The 26,384-nt window shown below is 40.6% G+C and overlaps 4 protein-coding genes across 6 annotated transcripts in view; 3 read left to right on the forward strand and 1 right to left on the reverse strand.

Moving 5' to 3' along the window:
• Positions 1 to 5,235, forward strand: part of CFAP70 (cilia and flagella associated protein 70) — a 91,179-nt gene extending 85,944 nt beyond the window's left edge. The window contains exons 27-28 of one of the 2 annotated variants that reach the window (XM_067025398.1): positions 3,501 to 3,548; positions 4,890 to 5,235. In XM_067025398.1, the coding sequence (XP_066881499.1) occupies positions 3,501 to 3,548; positions 4,890 to 4,970 (129 nt within the window). In that variant the 3' untranslated portion in view covers positions 4,971 to 5,235. The remainder of the gene's footprint in view (positions 1 to 3,500; positions 3,549 to 4,889) is intronic. The other variant, XM_067025399.1, reaches the window with a different exon arrangement.
• Positions 5,236 to 6,589: 1,354 nt separating this feature from the next.
• Positions 6,590 to 8,433, forward strand: MRPS16 (mitochondrial ribosomal protein S16). Its single transcript, XM_059054266.2, has 3 exons — positions 6,590 to 6,795; positions 7,225 to 7,485; positions 8,191 to 8,433. The coding sequence occupies exons 1-3, from the start codon at positions 6,783 to 6,785 to the stop codon at positions 8,322 to 8,324; spliced, it is 408 nt and encodes a 135-aa protein (XP_058910249.1). The 5' UTR covers positions 6,590 to 6,782; the 3' UTR covers positions 8,325 to 8,433.
• A 2,384-nt stretch (positions 8,434 to 10,817) lies between these two features.
• On the forward strand, positions 10,818 to 18,461 carry DNAJC9 (DnaJ heat shock protein family (Hsp40) member C9). Its single transcript, XM_059054257.2, has 6 exons — positions 10,818 to 11,110; positions 11,282 to 11,422; positions 12,075 to 12,329; positions 14,192 to 14,278; positions 14,650 to 15,403; positions 18,092 to 18,461. Exons 1-5 carry the CDS (start codon positions 10,931 to 10,933, stop codon positions 14,767 to 14,769), a joined length of 783 nt encoding a protein of 260 aa, XP_058910240.1. The 5' UTR covers positions 10,818 to 10,930; the 3' UTR covers positions 14,770 to 15,403; positions 18,092 to 18,461.
• The window catches only part of FAM149B1 (family with sequence similarity 149 member B1), a 52,983-nt gene continuing 42,750 nt past the window's right edge, over positions 16,152 to 26,384 (reverse strand). Inside the window, exons 9-14 of one of the 2 annotated variants that reach the window (XM_059054206.2) lie at positions 25,390 to 25,496; positions 22,793 to 23,017; positions 21,181 to 21,301; positions 20,809 to 20,934; positions 18,746 to 18,824; positions 16,152 to 17,398 (exon numbers count right to left, since the gene is read on the reverse strand). In XM_059054206.2, coding sequence (XP_058910189.1) covers positions 17,325 to 17,398; positions 18,746 to 18,824; positions 20,809 to 20,934; positions 21,181 to 21,301; positions 22,793 to 23,017; positions 25,390 to 25,496 — 732 coding nt within the window. In that variant the 3' untranslated portion in view covers positions 16,152 to 17,324. The remainder of the gene's footprint in view (positions 17,399 to 18,745; positions 18,825 to 20,808; positions 20,935 to 21,180; positions 21,302 to 22,792; positions 23,018 to 25,389; positions 25,497 to 26,384) is intronic. The other variant, XM_059054208.2, reaches the window with a different exon arrangement.

Genomic DNA, 26,384 nt, shown 5'->3' on the forward strand with positions numbered 1-26,384 from the left:
AAGATATTTACATAGTCTCAAGTATTTCACAACAAGATATTTATTAATTACAAGGGGGAACACAGTAATGCCATAGTAGAAAAACCTGGCAGATAAAAATCTAAACAAATAATCAAGGTTACCATCACCATTATTGGGATAAACAGTATGTGCCTCCTAATAGAACACACTGAGGGCAACACAACAGTGTTTTTCAGGTATTCCTGCTAAAAGTTCATAACCTGATATAATCATAAAGATACATCAAACACTAATTGAGGAATATTTTACAAAATAACTTCCCTGGGGCTTCCCTGGTGGCGCCGTGGTTGAGAGTCCGCCTGCCGATGCAGGGGACACGGGTTCATGCCCTGGTCCGGGCAGATATGACATGCCGCAGAGCGGCTGGGCCCGTGAGCCGTGGCCGTTGAGCCTGCGCGTCCGGAGCCTGTGCTCCATAACGGGAGAGGCCACAACAGTGAGAGGCCCACGTACTGCAAAAAATAAATAAATAAATAACTTCCCTGTACTGTTGAGAAATTCCAATATCATGAAACAAAAAGAATCAAGAACTACTCCCAATTAAAAGAAACTGAAGACATGAATACTATATTTTTTTGCTATAAAAGATATTACTGGGGCATTTGGAAAAATCTGAATGAAGTCTACAGATTAGATAATAGTATTATATTTGTACTAATCTCATGATTTTGATAATTGCACTGTGCTTATGTAAGAGAATGTCCTTGGTTTTAGGAAACACATACTAAAGTCTAAAATTGCATCATATTTGCAAGTTACTCTCAAATGGTTCAGGAAAAGTTAAAATATATACTTATGTATCATGTACATGTGTATATATGTGTGCATGTGTATGTGTGTATATACAGAGAGGAGAGAACTATTCTTGTAACTTTAATCTGAAATTATGTCAAAATTTAAAAGATAATTCATTAAGATAACAAATTAACACTACACTACACACCCATTAGAATGGCTTAAATCGAAAAGACTGGCAATTATTGACAGGGATATGGAGAAACTGGAATCCTCATACATTGCTGGTGGGATTGCAAATTAGTACACCACTTTGGAAAACAGTTTGGCAGATTCTTTAAAAGTTAAATACATACTTACCATATATCCAGCAATTCCACTTCTTCGTATCTAGTCAAGAAAAGTGAAAACATATGTCTTCACAAAGATTTCTCTATTTCATTACAGCATTTAATAATAGGTAAAGACTGGAAACATTCCAAATGACCCATCAGTGAATGGATAAACAAAATATGGTATATTTATACAATGGAATACTATTCAGCAAAAAAAATGAAATTCTGATTCATGCAACAATATGGATGAACCTCAAAATCATTATGCTAATTAAGAGAAGCAAGGCACAAAAGACTATATATTATATGATACCATTTATATGAAATTAGGAAAATTATAGAGATGAAAATAGATCAGTGATTCTAGAGCCAAGGGTCGGAATGGCGATTGACTGCAAACAGGCACGAAGAAACTTTTGGGGAGTAATAGAAACCTTCTAAAACTGGATTTTGGTGATGGTTGCACAGTTGAACCTTTAAATTAGTGAATTTTATGGTACATATATTATACCTCAATAAATCTGTTTTTAAAAGATTAAACAGCCCACCAAAATGAGGAATAAATGGACTGACTGTTCAATAAATAGTGGTGGAGTCTTTGGCTATCCATATGAAAAAAAAAGTAGTCATTACTTCACCCCCCCCCCCCACTATTCCAGCTGGTTTAAAGGTCTAAATCTTAAAACTTTAGACTCTTTAGAAGAAAATATGGAGGATACCTCTTTGCCCTTGGGTGTGCATGGTTTCCTTATGACTATAAAAGCACAAGACAAAGATAAAAATATCAATATATTAACAACTTTTAAATTGGAAATTCATGTACAACAAAAGGCACTAAAATAAAGCTTAAGGACTTTATTATAAATGCTTGCAGCATTTATAACTAATGAAGGATTAATATCCAGAATATATAGATATTTCCTACAGTAAGAAAAAACCCTATACACAGTCTGATTGAAAAATGGTCACAGGATAGGAGTATATAATTTGCTGAAGTGGAAATTATAAAAGTCAATAAATACATGAAAAGAATTTCTGCTTCACTAGTAACCATGAAAATGCAATTTATAATTATGCAACAGAAATTCACACCCATAAGATTGGGAAAAATTAGTTTGATATTACCAACATTGATAAGGATTGTCCTAATTGCTAGTGGATGTAAAGGGTACAACTACTTTGAGGTGCAATATGGCATTATTTAGTCACATTCATATCTACAACTTAGCAATTTTATATATAGATACATTCCTAAGGAAAATACCAGAAAACATGTACAAGGATGTTGACTGCAGCATTTTATATAACAAAACCAAAAAAAATTCTTTTTCAAAATTTTGCCTGTTCTGGGTCCTTCCATCCTTTGGGTCTCTGCCTCCCTATGGCAGAAGTGAAATAATGATAGGAAAGGAAGATGTACTGGAAAATGCCCCTGAAATTCAGTGAACTTCAGGTAGGAACACTTGAAAGTTTAAATATTTTAGGAAAGTCTTTAGGGTAATGAAGTCTTCTGTGAATTAGTAAAAATTTACCATGGACTAGCACTAATCAGAGAATTGGACTTGATATTCTCTAAATTCCCTTCTAACCTGAAGAGTCTGTGGTTCTCATATTTACGTATTTAAATTTTCCGAAGTGACTCTTAATACTGCAGCTAATTTGTTATGCACAAACTTATGAAATATACTAGTGAACTCTTATTATTCTCATTTAAGTCCTACATGACTACTTCATAAAAGAAATAACTAGAAGTAGTGTTCCCACCTCATATCCAGATCTGCATGGAAGTAATTCCAGTATCTGCTTTTTCTAACGCATACAGACAGGATAGATTGTAGTAGTTAAAAACCTGGACTCTGGAGCCAAACTGCATTGTTTTAGAACCTGGCTCTTCCACTTATTAGCTTCACAGCCCTGGCAAGTTATTTATCCTCTCTGTGCCCAGGTTTCTCTATCTGTAAAGTGGGAACTATAGATACTAGTGGAATGTAAATATCAATAATATATTGATACAATATAAATAGAAATAATAGTGGTATGTATGAAAGTAAAGCACTTTAAAAATGTAAACAATTAAAACAATGTAAACTACAAAGCAAGCACTATGTAAGTGTTAGCTGTTATTAACAGAATAGCTTCAATCCTGAGAGTAACAAATGACTCATGGTGCTTTCAGGAAAAATAAAAGAGAGGCCAAGTTGTCTTTAATCTTTTTGAAATGAAGGAGGGATATATATATATATTATATATATATGAACATCTTCTTTTCCCTACCACCTTTCATTTTCCTGCTTCCCCCTTTGAATTCAGAGGTTCTTAACTAAGAAGGTGTAAATCCTCTGCTTATGCACTTTCCCTTCATAATATTTATGATATGTCCTCATCACCAGGCGGTGCTCTTTTTTTCAGGCTGGACGGCAACTGGAAGCTGAGCAGGCCTACAAGTACATGATGAAGGTATGATGCAGATACCTGTGCTGTTCATACTGTACTGAGGTTGGTAAACTTGGGGGAAGGTGCTGGCTTAATTCAGGACTTGACTTTACAGCATTTCATGATATGAATATTTTTCTAGAGGATTTTCTTACCATCTTTGGCCATTATCATGGGGCTGCTGGGTTTGGAATAAAAACCCGCATATTACCATGCGGGATCTTTTGTTAACCTTCCTGGGCCTCATTTTCCTCACATATAAAATGAAGGTGTTGCTCTAGTCCAGGGGTCAGCAAACTTTTTCTGTAAAGGGCAAATTAGGAAATATTTTAGGCTTTGTGGGCTACATGGTTTCTATTGTAACTACTACTCTGCCCTTGTAGTACAAAAACAGCTATAGACAGTACACCAACTAATGAGCATGGCTGCATTTCAAATAAAATTTTACTTACAAAAACAGGCAGCGGGCTGGATTTGGCTTATGAGCAATTGCTTGCCAACCCCTGGTCTAGTCTATCAGTTATGATTGCAAGTAATTTGACTTAGAAGACAGTGGCTTAAACAAATTAGGGGTTTTATTTTTCTCATCTAATGAAAAGTCCAGAATTGGTACCACAGTGTCATCAGAGACCCAGCCTCTTTCTGCTTCACCAATCATAGCATGCAGTTCCCATCCCTCATAGTTGCAAGACAGCCATTGTAGCTCCAGCTATCATATCCATGTTTCAGGCACAATAAAGAACAAAGCAGGGAAAGGACAAAGGGGCCATGCTAGCTATTTCACCTCCCTTTAAAGAGATATGACTTTACCTTACAGTTCATTGGCAACAATTGAAATTACCCTTAGTTGCAAGGGAAGCAAGAAATGTGGCTTTTTAGTTGGTTACATTGCTGCCCTGGAAAGAAATGAAGATTTTGTTAGTAAAAGAAGGGAGAGAGTGGGTTTTCAGTAGGCAACTAGATGTGTCCACTACACATCTAGATTTTAAAATTAAAGTCTAATGTCTTTGATTCCTGTGTCTTTGATTCCTTTCTCTCACTTGCCAAATGGGAACATTATTCATTAGTTAAGATATATTGGGTGATAAGGTAAACTCTTTTAAAAATAAACTTTAAGTTATTTTACAAAAAATACACAAATTTTGAGTGTTTATATGTGATGAATTTTCATAAAGTGAACACATCCATGTAACCAGCACAATGTTTTGAGGTCTTTTTAATGGAGTTATTGTGAAATAGAGAATATAGGAAGAGTCAATTCCATCCTGAGGAACTACGTTTTTTAGCTGTGGTCCCGCAAATGAGGGGTCTCCACATAGGTATATCAGGTATTACAAGTGTCCTTCCCTTCCTCCTCTCATGCAGCTGAAATTGAAAGATGAGAGTCTGCTTGCACAGATCCACATGGTACAGGAGACAGTTGGCTTTGGAAATCCATCTTTCTGACATCCTTCCACCTGAAGAATTTTCTATATGGGACACTGAGCTCCTTTCCTTCCCAGAGAAATTAAACCCTGGATGTCTCACCATATGAGGGCTTGGGATAAAGAAAAAAGGATCTTCAGCACAAACTGAAACCCATTCACTTATTTCCATTGGCTATCTTACTGGATGGCTATGTTACTGGATGTTTTAGTGGTTAACAGTAAACTGGATGGCAATAAAAAAATCTAAATAAGAGATTCAGAATTCATCAGTTAAGGTATACTGAAGTATATATAAGAATATAACTCGTGTGTGTGTGTGTGTGTGTGTGTGTGTGTGTGTGTGTGTGTATAAGTAAGGTATAGTAGCTTCATTATTAGGGTTTCCGGTGAAAGCTTATCAGGATCACTCCTGAAAGAGGTCAACTGCTAAGGTCGTTGGCCAGGTTCACTTACTGGAGCTTGGGAATTAAGGCATCATTTCTAAGGTGGACGGAAAGGAAGAATGCTGTGCTGGGTCACTGCATTATGAGTTGTGGCCAGATCCTTTGGATCCAACAGTGAACAGAGAAGCTTAATAGACTGGTCTTTGCTGAAGGTATCTTCATGGATCTAAATCACAAGGGCTCCATGAAGAGTCCATTACCCTATAACAGATGCAAAACTCCTCACAACAGAGGCCATTTATTCTAGGGCTAGAGATGACAAAGGAACTATACCTCACCCCTGTCCTCCGGATCAGTGCACAGCACAACCAGAAATAAAGGCTCCCCTCCTTTATTTTATTTTGTGTGTGTGTGTGTGTGTGTGTGTGTGTGTGTGTGTGTGTTTTTGGGGGGGGGTACGCGGGCCTCTCACTGTTGTGGCCTCTCCCATTGCGGAGCACAGGCTCTGGACGCGCAGGCTCAGCGGCCATGGCTCACGGGCCCAGCCACTCCGCGGCATGTGGGATCCTCCCAGACCGGGGCACGAACCCGTGTCCCCTACATCGGCAGGCGGATTCTCAACCACTGCGCCACCAGGGAAGCCCCCCTCCTTTATTTTTTAAAGGAGGCCATTGAGAGAATAGGAGGGAGGTGGGAGAACAGAAGGGAAGGTGAGAGGCATATTAGTAAACACAGATGGATAAAATCAACTCTACATTCATTTATAGTCCTTCTACTCTCAGTCCTAACGCTACCTCCTTTATGAAGTCTTCCTGAGGCACAAAGGAATTATCAGGTTCACCTTCTCTTCCGCTCACTCCAGGACTGTGTACTGACCACCCCTAGTTACTCTGGTGTAACCTCACCATCTCCCCTACCAGACTGTCAAGCTTCCTGGGGGCAGGGACAGCGCATCTTTGCGTTCTCGGCACCTCGCCCTGGCCCTGACTGGTGCTCGGAAAAAGTTTGCTGGAAGGATGGATTTGTGGAGCACTTTAGCACTTCTTAGCCGCTCCCAGGACTGTCCAATACTCCTCCCTCTGGCAGGAACCCAAAGGCCACTGAGGTCCGGGAGATCCCACAGGGCTCTGCTCGCACTTACTCCGGCCCCAACCTGTAGCACCCCTTCTTTGCGGCAGCTGAGGTACGTTAGGTTCTACTGTGTTACGTTACGGGAAGTGAAGGTGTAGGGGCGGAAAGCGGAAGAGGCGGGGCGAGTGGGCCGTTCGCTTCCGGCACTGAGGCTTCCGGCCTGGGGTCGCGGAGGGTGGAGGCTGGCCGTTCCTCAACGCTGAGCTTTCCCGGCCGTCCTCCGCGCCACCGAGGCAGTTGAGTGGATCCGCGCGAGAGGCCAGAAGCTCCGAGGCGTCGCAACTGGTGCACAGGCCCCGGCGCCTGCCGGCTGCGCTATGGTCCAGCTCAGTGAGTGAGACCCCGGGAGACCTTAAGGGCGGTCACGGGGTTAGGGGGCGTGCGGGACTGGGTGGAGCTGCGCTCTCGTAGACGAGCTAGAGGCAACCCGTACCTGAAACTGCACACGTTTGATCCTCTCCTCAGTGGTTTTCTTGTTTTGTTTTTAAGTTTTCGCGGAAACCCTATGAGATAAACGGCATTCATTTTATAGATGAGGCAGCTGGACTCCGACATGGTCCAGAGCCAGTGTTGAGTGCGTTGGGGGATGGCTGGAGTGCATAAGAGGAGTTTCACAAAGAAACGGTATCTAAGTCAGATTGACAAGAATTGGTTGGAAGTAAGGACCTTTCAGTGCAGGAAGGGGGCTTATTTCATCTATCTCATTTTGTCGGTTTTGTGCCCTCGATTCTTGTGTCTTAACCACTTATTTGTCTACAGGTACTCTGCTCTGCAAGGCCTACCATGGAGGCCACTTAACCATCCGCCTTTCCCTGGGTGGCTGTACCAACCGGCCTTTCTATCGCATCGTGGCTGCTCACAACAAGTGTCCCAGGGATGGCCGTTTCGTGGAGCAGCTGGGCTCCTATGATCCACTGCCCAACAGTCATGGAGAGAAACTCGTTGCTCTCAACCTGGACCGGATCCGGCATTGGATTGGCTGTGGAGCCCACCTCTCTAAGCCTGTGGAAAAGCTTCTGGGTAACTCAGCTCTAGCCTTACCTCTCTGAGGGGATTTAAAATTGAAATCAGCTCGAAGATGATGGAAATTAAGAACGATTTTCATTATCTCCAGGCTAATCAGGACTGGAGTGAGAACTGAAATTGATCTGATTGCCATTTTGAATCTGGAGATTCCTTTTGTAGACTCCTTTATGAGACTTTTTGGATAACTGAAATTTTATGCTAAAGAATGGGAATGGTGTGTCTTTTTTTTTTTTTTTTTTTTTTGCGGTATGTGGGCCTCTCACTGTCGTGGCCTCTCCCGTTGTGGAGCGCAGGCTCAGCGGCCATGGCTCACGGGCCTAGCCGCTCCGTGGCATGTGGGATCTTCCTGGGCCGGGGTATGAACCCATGTCCTCTGCATTGGCAGGCAGACTCTTAACCACTGCGCCACCAGGGAAGCCCGGAATGGTGTGTCTTGAATGGCTATCTGTCAGTTCTTATTTTTTTTTTTTTCCAAGTAAGGAGAATAGTGTTAGGAAGTAGACAACATCCATTGTGACCTTGCAGTAAACGGAAGGAAGTGAGTTGGGGGAACAGGTAAAACATTTTGTTGAGTGAGGAACTTGATTTGAATCTATGTTCTAGATTAGGTCTCTGTTAGACCTCAGTTCAGTGTTGCTGAGTTCCCAGGGAAACATTAACTTGTATTGTTATAATGAATGAAAATCCTGTTACTTTTAGGTCTTTCTGGCTTTTTCCCTCTGCATCCGATGATGATCACAAATGCTGAGAGGCTGCGACGGAAACGGGCACGAGAAGTCCTCTTAGCGGCTCAGAAAACAGATACAGAGGCTACAGAAACAAAAGCAAACTGACTTCAGTGATCATAGCAGTGGGAACAAGGTCGAAGTCCTCTTAAAATATTTGTGCAGATCTCTTAGTTTTATTATATTTAGAGGTCAATAAATGGAATTTTTTAAGTCATCCATGATATTCTGGCCTGACCTGAACAGGGCCCAAGGGGAGGTTTGTTTTTGACTGACATAAAGCTGGGTATAGGTACTAATTAGCTTTTTCAGCCTTCATCTGGGGAAAGACAGTGGCTGTGGGGTGGGTTGGACTCTGGGTCTCTTGGACAACTTTACAGCCTGCCACCTTCCAGGACTTCCCTGTGTTTCAAAGTCCCCAACCAGCATGTCTGTGTCCTATCCAACTAATTCCTACTTTAATCATTTATGGTCATCCCACCAGCTCAGGAACACAGTTACTTCACTTACTGTTTTTGTAATTGCAGATTTACATTGTCTTGTCAATGCAAAACTTCAGATTTACAAAGGTAGGTTTGTTATGAGCTTTTAGGCTCTAACAGCCTACTTTTTAGGAATAACTGAAAGAAAGACAATATTGTAAATTACCCACATACATTTTAGGCCTTTTCCTTGCAAGATTATTTGTGAGAATTATAAAACATCATGAAATTAGGTAGGATTATCTCGTTTATAGAAGCAGAAGCTGAGGTTCAGCAGTAGAAACTTGCCCAAGGCCACATAGTTTTAATATTGGGCAGAGCTAAGAGTCAGACCCCAATGTTTCTACCTGGAGAGCCCTTTCCAACATGTCGTATTGTCTGTAGTGGGGGGAACGAGCTAAGATGAGGGGCTTTACAAAAATCCATTAAAAAGTCAGTGACAATCAGGTTTAGGCATCATGATTTGGTAATACAGGTGACTGTGTCCCCCAAAACCCAAAATAGCACATAATCTGTTCCACCAGAAGCGCAGCAGGATTAGATGGTTTTAGTGCATATTGGATAATACAGATTTCATAATCTGACATAAAACTAAAACATAGGAGATTTATAGAGGAGATTCTATAGCCCTATCAATGTACCAAACTATTTTATGCTCTGGGTTTTATATTCTGAGAACAGTTACCAGCCATCTCAAAATCTGAGGTCATCAAGGCTCTCCCAGGGTTGTCACTGGTTTGCTTCCACTTACTTTGGGGCGACTTTAAAGGCATAGCAGGCAGAAAGCAACTGACTTTACCTGGGTTTGATCTTGGATCTAGGAAAGAGAAATGTTTTGAAAACCATTTCAAAGTTTAAAAAATAATAATCTACCCTGGAGAGTTTGAGGTCTTTGGAAAAGCTTTAATTGGAGGAGAATGTAATTCTGGAAAGTATTGTCCAGTGAGGGGAACTGATGTGAAATGGGTATTTTGAGCTACTGAGTTTCTTCCAGCTCACATATTCACTTTGTGCCCTGGTCTATCTTTTGTCTAAGATCTGTATACACAAACTTCCTATGTGAGCTCATCCTCTCCCTGATTTCCAAAGTTTTCTCTAGCCCTAGCCTTGCTTTGGATTTCCAGGCCCAGATTTTTCACCAAGTCTTGAATGATTGCATCAGCCTGTCTTGCTACCCACTCAAGTCCAACATGCTCAAACCCAGGACTGCACTTGAGAAAGCTTTTGCTTCCGAAGCTTACGTTTTTATTAAGATGAGCATTTGGATCATGTTATCTCCAGCAAAGTGGAAGGTGATTTAGGAGCTGGAAGGTGAATGGAAATGATTCTGTTATGTCAAATCTAGAAGTTCTATTAGACAAAGAATTTTTAAAAGACCAGTATTTTGTCTTTGTTTAATGTAGGGTTTTTAAATTGCAGGGCTCAAGGGAAAGTCCCTACCCAGCGGTCCCAACCTGTAGGTTGCAAAATTATTTGGGCCTCAGAGCTCTATGTACCCTTGTCAGATCATCTTTGGAAAAGAACAAATCTGTTTAATCTTTTTTTTTTTTTTTTGGCGGTACGTGGGCCTCTCACTGCTGTGGCCTCTCCCGTGGCTGAGCACAGGCTCCGGACGCGCAGGCTCAGTGGCCACAGCTCACGGGCCCAGCCGCTCCGCGGCACGTGGGATCCTCCCGGACCGGGGCACGAACCCGCGTCCCCTGCATCGGCAGGTGGACTCTCAACCGCTGCGCCACCAGGGAAGCCCTGTTTAATCTTCAGGTTAAATTTAAACCATGTGAAATTGCCAAATGCCGATGTTACGCTGTTTTTCACTGAAAAAAAGCAAAAAGAAAACAGTGCATAGGATCAGCCTAATATGAACGTTCCTTATATTGTTGCATAAACTGAGCTAGGACGTTGGTGAAAAGGTAGGTGCGAGATTTCCAGAGCATCGGGAGGAGGGCCGCGGAGGAGAGGGCGTGGTGGAAGGAGGTCCCGGCGCTAGAGGAGACCAGGGACGCAGGCTCCACATTCCACCTCGATTCTGGCCGACGCAAGCTTGGCCACACACCTATTTTGCAACCGCCGTAAAGTGTGATGTTGTGGCCCCGCCCCTTCCGGCGCCTCCTGTGACGCCGGCGCCCTGAGCTTTTTGCGCGGGAAAAGGGTGCCGCCCAGCTGTGTTCTCAGCGTCCCTGGAGTCAGGCTGATTTCGCTGAGGTCGCCGCCCGCTCCGCACCGCTGCCGGCCATGGGGCTTCTGGAGCTGTGCGAGAAAGTGTTCGGCACCGCCGACCTTTACCAAGTGTTGGGCGTGCGGCGCGAGGCCTCAGACGGCGAGGTCCGACGCGGCTATCACAAGGTGTCCCTCCAGGTGCACCCGGACCGGGTGGGCGAGGGCGACAAGGAGGACGCCACCCGCCGCTTCCAGGTGCGCTAGACCCCGGTCCGCCGGCTGTCCGGGCTTTTCTCCGTCTTCTGGCCGCCGACCCCGCCCAGGTGGAGTGAGCCGAACCCGGCCTGGCGTTTTCTAATCTTTATTTCTCGCGGCGCGGCTTCAGTGAGAGGCGCAGGGTTGATTTTTGAATGCTCTTTCCCGCAGATCCTTGGGAAGGTCTATTCCGTTCTGAGTGACAAAGATCAGAGAGCAGTGTACGATGAGCAGGGAACAGTGGACGAGGATTCTGATGTGCTCAGCCAAGATCGGGACTGGGAGGCCTATTGGAGATTACTGTTTAAAAAGGTAAAGAACTTTGGAGATTTCCTTGTGACTGTTTCCATCATTCATCCAACAAACGTTTATTGAATGCCTCTAAGGCCTTGCATTTTGTGTTGTGTAAGAATGAGGAATTTTTATTTGGTCTCGAAATACTAATGAACACACACATACACACCGGCGTTCCTCAGGAGATACCTATCTACTTATCGATCTTTGAAGAAGGGAAGACTTCTCTCACCGTTAGGTTGAACCGTGTGTGTATATCCATAACACATGCACCTACATACACACACACACACACACACACTCTTACTGAAATGGGTCTTTAATTTTCCGTTGATGTAGAGTGATTGTAGTGAAACAGGGGCATTTGATTTTTTTACAAGATGTGCTTTATTTTACATATCCTGATGTAAGTCCTGAAACTTTTCCTAGCTTGGAAACTTCACTTAAATTTTCCTGGTCTGTAGTTTAGCAGTTGTAAAGGTTGGACTAGGGAGAACTCTGGAAAATCTTTGGCATAGAAACTTTGGTTCCTTGCAACAATTTCAACTCAAGCAACTGAGTTGAGGAGAAACATTTGGGGAGAAACATTTCAACACCTAAATATACTTTTTACTAGTATTTCTTTTATTTAAAATAAAATTCTCAAAGCATATGTCTCTCATTTGTTCAGATATCTCTAGAAGACATTCAAGCTTTTGAGAAGACATACAAAGGTTCAGAAGAAGAGCGGGCTGATATTAAACAGGCCTATCTGGACTTCAAGGGTGACATGGATCAGATCATGGAGTCTGTGCTGTGTGTGCAGTACACAGAGGAACCCAGGATAAGGAACATTATTCAACAAGCCATTGATGCCAGAGAGGTCCCGTCCTATAATGCCTTTGTCAAAGAAGCAAAGCAAAAGATGTATGCAAGGAAAAGGAGGGTAAGATTTTGAATGCTATTTATATCTTGACTGCTTCCAAAAAGAATTTGAGGATATTTACAATAATGAAAATATATACAAGACTGTTGAAATAAAGATTAGGTTTAACTTGTTTTGTAGTTTTCATCTAATAAAATGAGCAGATCAGCTCATTAAGAGAACCTTTTTTTTCTACTGTGTTGTGCTCAAGAGGATTTTACTGCATGGATTATTTAGATAATCAATATCATTTTAAAGTACCACTGAAATATTCTTCATATGGGCCAATTCTTGTAACCTTGCTGAGGCATTCCTGAGGAGATAACGTAATGGAGTCCAGATACACAGGCTAGACAGTGATTCTCACTTGGTTAAGGCATGGGGGAGAGGGTGACAGAAGCTGTCACTTTAAAACTGTGTCTTGTTAATTCTGATTCCTTTATTCTTGCCAGATTGATTCTTGAGTTGGACCCAGAATATACATTTTTTTAAACAAATGATTTAGTTTATTTTGGTAACAGTGTCTTTCCAAACACACTTTGAGGTACACTTTTGTGGAGTGTCAAGGACTGTGGCTTGTGTGTCTTTTATACCCATATTAAACTGTGGAGTTGGTGAGGATAAGGATGACGACAGGGGAAAGGAGCTTAAGGGTATCTGGGGTTCAGGGAGGGAGTGGATCAAGGTAACAAACATATGTGCCTCTGGTCTTTTGGTATTAAAGGCACCATTGCCTCAACCTGACTTTCATAATGGGACCTCCATGGAGAGCAAATAGTGTAAGACTGTAGCTCTTTGGTGGGTACTTTATTTTATATGGCTGAAGTGGGTGTGGAGGTAGGTCTGCAGCTTTTAGGTAAAGAGACACAGGAGAAACCTGACACCTGTGCTGAGTTGAGAGAAGTGGAATGTGTATCAAGATCATTATTTTGGCTCATAGGCTACATCTGCCTAGATTCAAGCTGACAGTTTATCTTAAGTTGGTAATCATTTTTTAGGTGAAACTGAGCACAGCGGTATTCAGTAATAGGCTATTAGCTTGAGAAACTTCCCTAGAGTTTGGGGGAGCGGGGCGGGAGGCTGGAATACTTTAGAGTGAGGTTCCCACAAACTTGGAGAGGGGAATACAGTATTAAAAGAAATTGAATACAGGGACTGAAAGTAGACAATGGAAACTGTGTCTCTTTATTGGAATAACAGGGTCCTAATGTATCATAACTCCCAGTATTAATAGTATTCATTGCTACTTAGAAAATTCACTGGGGCTTGGGGCCTCTTATAGTCTTAGTTGTTGCCCTAAAGGAAAGAATGAACTTACCAACCTTTCCCAAAGTATTCTTGTGCTATTTTGGAATCAGTGCCCTAGTAAAATTTGGCAAGAGGAGGTGGCTTTGAAATCCGGTAAAGAAAGGTTAAAACTGAATTTGTTAGTGTTTATCCTAACTACTCAGGGGAAATTTTAAACCGGGGTTGCTCTCAAGGCTGCCATGAGTCACATGTAGTAAATTGGGTTTCCAGAGGAGGAATCTGAGGTGCCTGTATCCTGGCAACATTTTGAGGGCATCCTTGGCTAAGTGACCTTTCTTAGCTTTTCTAGCATTTTGGTTTCCTTCCTGTCACCATGTGGTTTATGAAACCAAATTACCTGCTTACCCCTAGCAAATACAAATGGGGAACAGTCAGAAATGCTTATTGGAATCAGAGGATCTACTGCTTGATGTCTGCAATGTTGCCTTTTAGTGAGTGTCATATTTATGCAATTTTATCCTTTTAATTTATATAATCTTCAAATTGAAGGAGTCTTAAATTTGCTTTGGGGAAAGAGGGTGTATTTTTAGTATTTGCTAGATTGCCATAGCGTCTCACATGAGTTTCTGTTTTAGGCTCAGGAAGAGGCTAAAGAAGCAGAAATGAGCAGGAAGGAGTTGGGGCTTGATGAAGGAGTGGATAACTTGAAAACACTCATTCAGGTAAACCTGGCAGGTTGTCTGTGAAGGTTGCCACCACTTCTTTCATGTTCTGATTCCTACTGCTAATATTTTCTTTGGAGTGTATGTACAGTATTGTGGGCATTTTGTTTTCTTCTTTTAAGACATTCAGGTACCATACAGTCATCCTTTTAAGTTGTACAATTCAGTGGTTTTTAGTATATTTATCTGGTTTTAGAATCATCAGTACTGTCTAATTCCAGAACATTTTCATCACCTTAAACAGAAACCCCTTATCCATTAGCAGTCACTCCCCATTCTCCCTTTCCACCAGCCCCTGGCAGCTGCTAAGTACTTTTATCTCTGTGGACAATCTTGTGTTTTGAAAGCTTGTGTTTTAACTTCTCAAACAGAGCAGACAAAAGGATCGGCAAAAGGAAATGGACAATTTTCTGGCTCAGATGGAAGCAAAGTACTGCAAACCTTCCAAACGAGGAGGGAAAAAAACAACTCTCAAGAAAGAAAAGAAATAATGGAATTTTCTCTTCAGAAGTCCTTAGGTGTTAATTGATGCCATCTAGGCAAGGTGCCGTCAAGATTTGAAAACAAAAGTTAACCCTTGAGAAAAGTTGTCTTTCAAGCCTAAATTATTCAGATCAACTATGTAAACCAAACAGAATCTCTCAACCTGATCTTAGTATACCCTGGAAACACCCTGACATTCTGTGAGGTCCTCCTATGAAGGAATTTGGTGGTGATCATTGAGGGAGCGGAAGGGTATATGCTTCTTGACAGCACTCTTCTATGGGTCTTCTGTACAAGGAACTGTACCTAGAATGCAGATCTGTCCCTGCCACATTTAGCAGTTGTCGTTTTGCCACACAGGAGAGAGCTGCAGGGTATTCAGCAGTGTGTGTTTATTAGAACAGGTACTCTACCTAGCCTTCAACACACTTGCTGGACGTCTGTCTTCCAAACACTTGCCAGTTTGATTTCAGTCTTAATGTTCTTGCATAGACCCTCTCCTTTTTGTTTTACTCAACTAAGTTTTGCACTCTTTGCTTGAGGTTTAAAGGAGAAACAGGTGTTCAGATAACTTCAAGCATCTTTGTAAGATTTATACATGATTAAATAAACAAGTAAAAAAATGACTGTTAAGTTCCAGGGGCTTTTTAAATGATCCCAGTGTGATCATTTAAAAGATGATCTAGGGCTTCCCTGGTGGCGCAGTGGTTGAGAGTCCGCCTACCGATGCAGGGGACATGGATTCGTGCCCCGGTCCGGGAGGATCCCGCGTGCCTTGGAGCGGCTGGGCCCGTGGGCCTGTGCGTCCGGAGCCGGTGCTCCACAACGGGAGAGGCCGCAGTGGTGAGGGGCACGCGTACCGCAAAAAAAAAAAAAAGATGATCTAGAAAAGTTATGAATGGTGCTTAGGATAAAGAAGAGAAGAAAAGTAGTTGTAATCAGCATTGTAGCCTGGTTTAAGTTGCCTCAAGAGATGTAGTCCTGCCTGTAACTGCTGAATGTCCTTAGGTCACTGAGCTTCTCTGAACTTCTTTCCTCTATAAAAGAGTAAGGGAGCTGGGCTAAATGACCTGTTAGAGGCTCCTTCTGACTCTTAACTTTAACCTTGAAAGGCAAGCTGTCTTGATCCAGTGGTTTGTTATTATGTACTCCTGGTATTGATTTGTGAGAATAGTACAGAGATTTTCACTTACATTTAGTTGAATTGGTATGAATTCATTAGAATATATGGAAATTTTTTAGGGACTGTTCAATTTAAAATCTCTGATTTGTAAGCTAATATATTCAATACCATATACATAAAACAAGCCTTCTGTTACTGAGATTTATGTATCATAATTTATCTGAGGTAAGCCCATGACACATTTTCAGTTTGTGATTATAAACAGGTTAGAAAATACTCTTTAATTGCATTAAAAATACAATTTAATGCAGGTTGTTTGAAGCATCTGTCTTCATATGATAGCATTAGATAACTGCGAAATAATAAAATTACCCCAATTGAATTGGTCAACTCTGAAGATTAACAGTAAGATCTAAAACCAGTATGATCATCAAAATTAAAATTCAGTGAAATTTTAAAAATAAATTTAAGCCATAGTTAAAACCATTGCTGCATTCATGAGTGCACTCAGGAAAGGTCCACATGAAAATTGGAAGAATGTCAAAGTTCTCTTCCTTTGCTCTTAGGATATGTTTATACTGGACTAATTTGCAGGGTTTCTGAAATTTTATGGAGTTGTGTCTTGCTGGCTCACTAATAGAAATATTGTATAAATTTTAAATTGCCTTTCTTAGATCTGCAGGAGAAAATCGGCAAGATGAGTTTAATATTTGGAAATAAATACGACCACTAAAGTACTTTGAGAAGAAAAGAAGCATAACCTGATGTCAAGCAGGTGTTGTGAGGTTGAGTTGTCCTATCTGAAAAAAAAAATCCATTATGGTTTATTACATAGGTTACTTTACACCAGTGCTCAACATTTATGCCTTTAGTTACCCACCCCTGCCATATCTGTCTGCCTATGGGATTGGACATCTAAAGAGAAAACTTTAGGAACAACTCATCTGTTTGATGAATAGCTCAGATTTTTGACAGCACTGTCTCCTAAAAATGACGTAAAAGTGAGTACACCTGTCCAGAAATTAACACAAGCAGAAGTATTCTGAAGCCAGTGATAATGTTATCAAACAATTTCCTACTTTTTGTGTATGTATAGTCTGATAGAATCCTGTAATCATTGAACTGATCATTGTTAACAGACAACATGAACAGTGATTTGGAGGATATTACTCTTTTGTTACATCTTTGGGTACAATTTTTACTGTCCAGTGAAATGGTTAACTTATGCTGAAAGAAGACAGAAACTGGAGATAGAAACAGTACCCATGTAATCTTTGGCTGATAACTGTTCTCAGTCTGTTGTACCAAAATAACCTTTCATGAAGATAGTTTCAAGTTGTCTCCTGTTTACAAGCTCTGCATCACGAGATGACTGAACGCTGATTTGTGAAATCTTCCCACATGTTCCCTGCAGCCTGAGGCAGGTTCTTCTCACTTGCCCTATGGTCCCTGCCTGGTTCTAGTGATTTGTCCACCTCTGTTTTGAGATTTTGTAGATCCATGTAAGTGAGGACCTGTCAGACAAAGATGACATCATAGAGTAACATTAGTAGACATTCTAGATTTGATCGTCTCAAGTTCATATGTACGGGCTTTTTTGCTCCAGTTATCAGACTTTAAAATTGGAGCCTGTGACTAAATAGTAAAGTATATATTTACCAAGGCAATAAAAATCATGTTTGCATATTTTATAATGTAAAAACAAAGAAACAAAATCTATATTTAGATATGAAAGCAGTAACCTAATTTTAGAAAATAGCCACTAATTTAAAAGGACTAAAATGTCTGTTTCACTTCCCTAAATGTTATACTAGTTATGCTTGACTGGCAGCATGGCCAAATGTAATAACTAGCTCAGAGGCAGCAGTGCTTCTCTGAGGACTGATCCAAGAACTGAATCCACTGAAAGCATTCAAAGAGTACCAAACGATGCTACTAGGAACTGAACTAAAAGAATTCGCTTGGATTACAGAGAAGGTTTGAGGCAGATTACTTCTTTTTTTTTTTTTTTTTTTTTTTTTTTGTGGTACGTGGGCCTCTCACTGTTGTGGCCTCTCCCGTTGTGGAACACAGGTTCCAGACGCGCAGGCCCAGTGGCCATGGCTCACGGGCCCAGTTGCTCTGCGGCATGTGGGATCCTCCCGGACCAGGGCATGAACCTGTGTCCCCTGCATTGGCAGGAGAACTCTCAACCACTGCGCCACCAGGGAAGCCCAGAGGCAGATTACTTTTTGTGTACTTGTTGATTAATCTGATTATTAACAGGAAACATTTCAACTGCCCAATAGTTCTAAATTTCACCTATAACATAAGGAGAAAATGACTCTGATGGTGAGACCGCTATAGGAAGAATTAAGACATCCTTAAATTTTCTCTCACCACTCAAATGAAAATAGAAACTATGGAATATAACTTAGAAGACAAAAAAGTTAATGGGATAGAATCAGACTCCTCGTGTCTTGACATTGTGAATTTCTTTTCTTACCTTGGCCTAGCAGCTTAACTGACCAGAGCAGTTTAATCCATAGCAATATGGAGTTTGCCAAGTAATAAAATCCATGCAGTGTTTGAATGTTATGAACATGACTTATTTGGCTTAAATTTTTTAGATTACAAAAGAAAAGTAGTTTGCCAGAATGGCAAGAGGTTAATTTTTATATGAGAAAACAAATGTGGAACTTTCTGGCTTTGAGCAGTGGAGTTCTGTAATTTTTTTATTATATGCCATATTCCAAAATGAATTTGAGGTAATTTACAAAGATGGAGGAAAACAAAATATAATAAAATCTGGAGGAAGGAAAAAGCATGGAAAACAGCAGGGTCTTAACCACATAGTAGTAAAATAAAAGCCATGGCCCAACCTGTTCCTGCAGATCCCCTACCAGGTCGGGCCTGATGAGGATACTCAGTAGCACATGAACGACGGTACTGTGTGTCCGGCTGAAAAAGAAGATGAGACACTTCTTACGATGTGACTTCTCCCAGAGGATAATGTGTTACTTGGTTTAGGAGGGAAAACCTTGAAGTTGGACAGCAGTGTAATTGACATCATCTGACATTCTGAGGGACAAGTTGGCTAAGTGTACTTTTACATTCCAAGTAAGAAAAATCCCAAGCCAGAAGCCCACAGAGCCATTGTTAACTTGTAAAAATTGCAAGTTCTACAACTTCATTAATATGTCTCTAAGAAAATCTTAGCATTTATAAATAATCCATATGGTTTAATATTTCTAAATACTTATAGTTGGCTGTCAAGGGAATTTTTATCTGATTTCCATTGCCTGCTGTTTAAAACAACAGAACAGAACCTTTTCAGCAACACTGAAACACCCAAGACTTTACTTCCATGCTTGAAATGTGACTCTCAATATGGATGGAACTCATACATTTCAAAATTATCTCAAGGGATTTAAAGATTTTAAGATACAACTAAAATACCTAAAAGCAGATATTTTAAAAAGCTATCAATACTATCCCACTGGTACTTCTAGAATAAAAAACATCCCTCAGTTTCCTGTCAGCACTGGAATTAAGAGACTTGAGATTTTTTCTTTTTCTTTCCTGATGAAGCCCCATGTTTTCTATCAGGGATCAGCAAACTTTTTTTTTGTAGAGGGCAAGATAGTAAACGTTATGTGTTTTGTGGTACATACTGTTAGTGGAACTCCTCATTTCTGCTGTTACAATAGGAAAGCAGCCACAGACAGTGAATGAGTGTGGTGGCTCTGCTCTAAAAAAACTATTTACAAAAACAGGCAGTAAGCCGAACAGCCCATGAACTGGGACAGAGGAAAGAAAAGATTCTTCCCCAGGACCTGCAGAGGGAACATGGCTCTGCTGACACCTTGATTTTGGACTTAATAGGCTCTGGAACTGGGAATAAATTTCTGTTTTAAGCCACCCAGTTTGTGGTAATTTGTTATAGCAGCCCTAGGAAACTAGTACAATGTCCCATTCATTTATTATTCTCACCACTCTTCTAATGGAGGAAGAATCGTACAGTGCTTTAGGCTGATACAGTTTAAGCTTTATGAGTTGAGATAAGTGTGTTGCAAATACCACTGTCTTAAAAACTGGTATAGGATGTGGGTTCCTGGTGCCTGGTTCCTGGGCCATAAGTATGGCCCCAGTCACTTCCTAGGCTCTCCAAGCCCTCTTGCACAAAGCAAATGAGGTGGGGCTGAGCTCCTGGCTTACAATTTTGGGCAAGGTCAGTGCATGATCTCCAATCTCCCAATCAGGTTTTTTTCTATTACTTGTTTAAAAGTGAAAGGGCTAGTAAATGTACATTAAATGATAAGACATTGTCAGCATTTAAAACACCAATTAACTAAGAACCCCCAAAAGTCTTAACTCGCACATCCACCAGTCCACATACATAATCTGATACCATTTTTTGTGTAATTCCCTAAGAGCAGTGTTAGAGAATGAAGTTAATGCTAATCTGATACACACTGGGGTTTAACATTTTGCTTATTCTCAGAAATAGCTAAACTTTAAATTGCTTAGAATTTGCAATTTATAAGTTAAAAGAATGAGTGGCAGAGACCAGTTAGAGTTTCAACAAAATATACTTAAAACTTTTTTTTTTTTTTCTGTACGTGGGCCTCTCACTGCTGTGGCCTCTCCCTTTGCGGAGCACAGGCTCTGGACACGTAGGCTCAGTGGCCATGGCTCACGGGCCCAGCCGCTCCGCGGCACGTGGGATCTTCCCGGACCAGGGCACGAACCCGTGTCCCCTGCATCGGCAGACGGACTTTCAACCACTGCGCAACCAGGGAAGCCCCAAAACGTTATTTTTATTAGAACCTCATCTTTTATTCTTAGAGTTGATTAAGCCACCATGTAAAGCCTTAAGTCTGCCAAACTATTTTTTTTCCCTTTCCTCAACTATCAAGACCATAGAGGAAGTAAGTCACTCTACCAAAAATGACTGAGTTGTGTTGGGCCTGGAGAAAAAGTCTGGTAAAAGGAGCCTCTCGTGGGGCTGCTGATGGTTAGGCTCATCCACCGCTGCACTTCGAGCTCGACTGGAATCGCCATGGGTTTTCTGCAGAAGAGACAAAAATTACAGAAACAGTTAATTTGTAGTGGGAGCTGTGCATGTCCTATATCAACCCTAACAGGTATGGTAACTGCAGGCCAGGCAGCTCCAATGCCATCGTCATAAATCAGAATTCAGTGTGTACTTTTGACAAAATATAGTGTTAAGTCAAGACCAGAGCACAGACCCTGAAGAATTACTGACCCTGAGGTTTTTATAAGCACATGGAAAGGCAATAGGAAAGAGACATACCGTTTGCCTTTGTGGCCCCACAGTGCTCAAGTGTTCCACTTCAGCTGTGCCAATAGGTGGCAGCAGATTATTTCGACTCAGGAGCAGTGGTGAGGGAGAGAGTGAGTCGGCCGCCACTGGGCTGCAGATCCCATCAGCGAAAGCCAAAACGTGAAAGCATAAAGTTAAAACAATATAAGCAGACTGATTAGAATCAAATAAACTGAGCAGATGAGTTTAATTTCATGCACAGAAAGCTTTAAGCTGCCTACATTTTAAAGTGAAGAGATCTCAATGAAAGGATTTTGGAGAATTAAAGTTTTGTGTTTTCTTCATAGTATTTTCTTACTTATTGTTGAACAACTTCATCCTGAGCACACAGCAGAAGTTGACCCTTTCTCCCACAGAGAACTGGAATAAAACATTTTTCCCTATATTGTGTTGTATTTCTCTGACAGTTATGGATTTGTAATTTCACATCTGGTGGAACTCATAGTTCTGGGCTTTCTGGTTGTCTTTTTTACTAAAAACTATAATTTCCAGGTAAAGTTCCTAAACTTATTTCCTTCCATGGGATTTAGAGCAGTTTGCAGTATTACTCATGCCCAAGATAGTAATTAAAAGCTGAATGATACTTTTCATGTCCCAGAAAAAAACAAAGCAACTTACTTTTTCCACTTTGAAAAAAGCACTGTCAGAGGGATGAGAGATTAATTATATATCAAGACCACTCATACTCGAGTGTATAGCTATATCAGTATAGATATAGTTACATCAACATAATAAAATCGCAGCTGAGAACCCTGGTGTCCTAACAAAGATTTTTGGTGGTTTTGGACACCTCTTTTAGTAAGTCTATTGGGATAAATTGTAACAAGAAATTGAAAAGTCAAAATCAAGAAATGTTGGGAGAGAAGTATAGTGACGTGCTTGATTTAGAGGCTGAATTCAAAACACAGTTATGGCGTTGTCATCTCACACCCTTGTTCATAGTCTTAGAAATTAACTATCCTAAGATGTTTTGTATGTCAACAACTAATGAAAGAATATTATTTTAAAGACTTGGCTTGGTAATTTTTGCACAGTAAGGCTCAGAGTGTCTAGTGAATGAAAGGTGGGAAAAGGGAAGAGAACATGGTTAGTGTTACTTCCTAAGACGTGCCAAGGGACATACTTCCTGGTGTATAAGCATCTACTTATCTGAGGTTTATAAAGTTTTCATTGTCAATGGAATAGGTAGATCCTAATGGTACAGAAAAATATTAAAGGAGAATTAACTGTTATTTGGGGAAGAATTTCACTGAGGATGTTCCCGCTAAGGAAAATGTTTTAATAAAATACATATGTCTTTTATCCCTTTGGTGAGTTCTACTGAAGTATTCTAGTCAACATTTTATTTGTAGAAATATAAATCTTTAGCTAAATCAATAGGAAGATCCAGTATATCTATATTTCATGCAAATTTAACTCCATTTTTCTGTATTAGATTTACCCCAGTGTGCAGTTCATCATAAGAATATGTAATGATTACTGTCTAGGCATATATTTTGATCTTAGATTTAAATTCATTCTCTATGTAAAATTATTCATTAGTTTTACCGATGATTCCAGAAATTCTGCTTTTGAAACCTACACTTGGGCTCCTCTGAGTATTTCTTCCATAGGTCTTGGTGTTCCAGCGTGTGAATGGCTTGTGCTGATGGGATGAAGGGTACGTGGTGGGGGATTGCGTCTCCTGGCGGACTGCACTGTATATGACAGAAATGATGTACTAAGCTTCAGGGCTCGATTTGGCCGATTTCGAGTTGAAAGGATGGTACTGGACCCAGGCCTCATAAGTAGCTTGTCATCAAGATCTCTAGTGTCCAAATATCAGAAACCCACAGTGAGATCAAGATTGCTCTGTACAGGGAGACAGAACTCAAAGGGTAAAAAGCCTTAGACTATAAAATACATTCAAGGGAGAAAAAAGCGAAAAGAGAAAACAATAAATAACCTAGTTTTAGAAGTTACATAATTTAGCTCAGGCATGAGAATGTGTACCTAAAAGAAGGACATCATTTCAATCTTACACATAATTTACTAGAATGGAGACTTGGGAAAGCAAGTCCATTTTTCACCTGCCATCACAGTCACTTCTTCAGTTACTGGTAAAGACTAACCTGTAGGGTACCGACTCCAAAGTGCTTCCCAAAAGTTTACCTCAGGGACTGTGCTTCCTACCATGTTTGAAGCATTCTTTTGTGCTGAAGGAATGTCACCAGAAAGACTTAGTTGAAAGGCCAATATTGCTGCTTAGTAGTGGTGTGGCACTAGTGTGGCTCCAACTGCAGAGATTAAAATGCTGAGCTAGTTAGAGCCTACAGGGATAGGGGGTTCCTTGGAAAGCTGGGAACAGGCAAAGGGTCCAGAGCTTTGTACAGCCTAGGGCAGTAGATCTCCATTTGCATAAACAACTGTGAAATATAACACTTTCCTGTAAGTACTCTGATAAAATACCATGCTCAACAGTTCGGTGGCTTAAACTCTGCCTTGTAGGTTCAGCAGCTTTGTTTTTGTGTCTTAAGCAGATGAGAGAACGTTTGATTCCATTGTAAGGCACCTAAGAGATAGTATTTACACTGTGATGTGGAGGGGAAGTGAAAGAATAAAGCTCTGCCATGTGCCCTTGGCTTTCAGCAAGTTCCTCAGTCTTTCAGGCCACTTTGGTGTCCTCTAGTGCAAAATATGCCTCAGGGTTTGGAGAACTTTGAAGGAAAAATGCCCATCACAGAATAGGGCTAAACCTTGAGCATTACTCATATGAGATCTTTCTGGTCTTCCCAACCATTCACTTAAGCCTTTTCTTTATACAGCCTACTGCTTTCTAATTACACTGGTTTAGGCTTTAGCTGCTCTTTGTTCATCTTTATTCTTCCTCTGGACTACTCATTCATAACTGGATTTATCACCTCCACACTTCTAGATCAGCCTTCAAATCTGATCTTCTATATGGCCCATCATTGTAAACTCAACACACCCCAAGCTCATTTTCCCCCTGCCAAACAAGCTTCCCTCGAGCTTGAAATCTGAGTTGACTTGGATTCCTCTATTTTTATAGAATTTGATTTCTTTTACAATATCTCCTAAAATATTTCATTCCTTTTTATAGTCTTGCTACAACTTGAGAACAGACCCATAGCAGCCTGAACTCCTGCATTAGACTCCTTACTTTCAATTCCTCCTGCGTCAATCCAATCTGTGTCCTACTGCTGTGAAATCTATGTTTCAAATTCCTCTTTTAAATATATGTGCTCTCCAGCTGGACTTATACATTGCTTACATGGGAATGTAAAATGGTACAATTCCTTTGGAAAATCGTATGGCAGTTTATTATAAAATTAAGCATACACTTAACCTATTCTGTAACACTTTCACTTCTAGATACTGAAAAACGAGACCATAGGTCCACAAAAAAGACCTGTGTAAGAATATTTATAGTGCCTTTTATACATAACAGCCCCAACCTGGAAAATAGCCCAAGTTTTCATTAATGGGAGAATGGATAAACAAATTGTGGTGTACTGTTACAATAGAATCCTACTTGGCAATAAAAGAGAATCACATGCAGCAACATGGATGGATCTCAAAAACATGACATTCAAAACCCTCCATAGTCTGGTCCCAATGTTCTTTAATTGCATAGTGTCTTCTTTCCCACTAATCATCACACCATGGTCTATTTTAGTTGTAGAAGATTGTCAGTGGTCTTTGGTCAGAACATTAAAGTTCTAACCTATTGCTTCCTATCCTACTACAGCAAAAATGGTCGGCTTTCTCTTCCAAATATTTGTATTTTCCTGTCCCCAAACCTTTTTCCACACCATTCTTCCTACCTAGAATAGCCTTGCTGCTCTTCTCTGCTTATCCAAACTTGCATGTTTCAAGGATACGTTCAAAACCTACACTTACCCACCAAAATGCTTCCCTTCTTTGGGACAGCCGTAGTGCTCACACTGAGTACACAAACTTCACACTCAGTCACAGGAATGCCCTGTATGGTTAGGTCTCTTTTTACCTTTGCTTTCTCACCAGTTATTTTATCAGCTCCTTGAAGGTGGAGACCATTTTCCTTATATGTTTTTCTTGGTATGTACTCAGTACATGCATGTTGATTGATTGACTTTGCTTTCCTTTTATTTCTCAGTGATCTACTTAAACTCTATAGTCTTAAAATTTTATACTTCTTACAGGAGCTTGTCCATTAGGGAGAGATTTCTTGGCTGTAGAGGCATCCCATGAACCAAGAGACCATTCACATTTGGCTGATGACCACTTGCTGCTTGACAGAGACTCATCTACATATCAAAAGAAGGTGTTACTCATTATTGGTTGGTGAAGATATCAGCTTGGTTTCCCAACTTTGCCAGAAGTTAGTATTTCCAAATTAGGATATTTATACATTTATCTCCTATGCCTTAACTTTTGTAAATCTTGGCCAGTACCCCAGCTGGAGCCCCAAGTCCACTGTCAAGATGACAGGAACAGAGTGCTTTCCTCTCCATTTCTAAATGGGGAAGCCTGGTCAACTTAGATGAAAGCAATTAATAGCCACTCTCATAGGGGAGAGAGGACCTTTATTATTATTATTTACATTATACTAGAAAACAAAATATGGAACAAAAATGGGGAGAATGAGGGTAAACTCTATCTCTTTTACCATCACATAATCCTATGCTCTGCACAAACTAATGCTTTCTCCTTCACTACACCTGGAGCAGTCAGCTCTCAATAATAACGTAAATTCTGAAGACTTTATTAGAAGGAGTTAATTGTATTTGTTCTAATGTTAGCAGGATTTAATCTTACCTGGACTGCCACCTTAGTGTCCTGTTTATTTTCTCTCTCAGGTAGTCAGTTAAGTGCCCTTTCTGGCCAGCTCCTTCTCTGCCACAATATGCATTTTCCTCCTACTTTCTCTTAAGAATGTTTGGATTATTGCTTCTCCTTCCTTTGGTCATTAACCAGAACCGTGTACATTAACTTTTCAGGGCTTAGGCTACCTAGGTCATAACCAGGCCAGTTCAACATGTAGAAGTATTTTCTTACCATCATAGGAATATTAGATCATTACCTGGGTCATCCTCCAATGTGATAAGGTATGGGCCTTACTGAGTTTATTTTTATTTACTTTTTTAAATTGAAGTAGAGTTGATGTACATATTATATAAGTTACAGGTGTGTAC

The sequence above is a fragment of the Kogia breviceps genome, chromosome 2, assembly GCF_026419965.1.
Source record: "Kogia breviceps isolate mKogBre1 chromosome 2, mKogBre1 haplotype 1, whole genome shotgun sequence".
NCBI lineage: Eukaryota > Metazoa > Chordata > Mammalia > Artiodactyla > Physeteridae > Kogia > Kogia breviceps.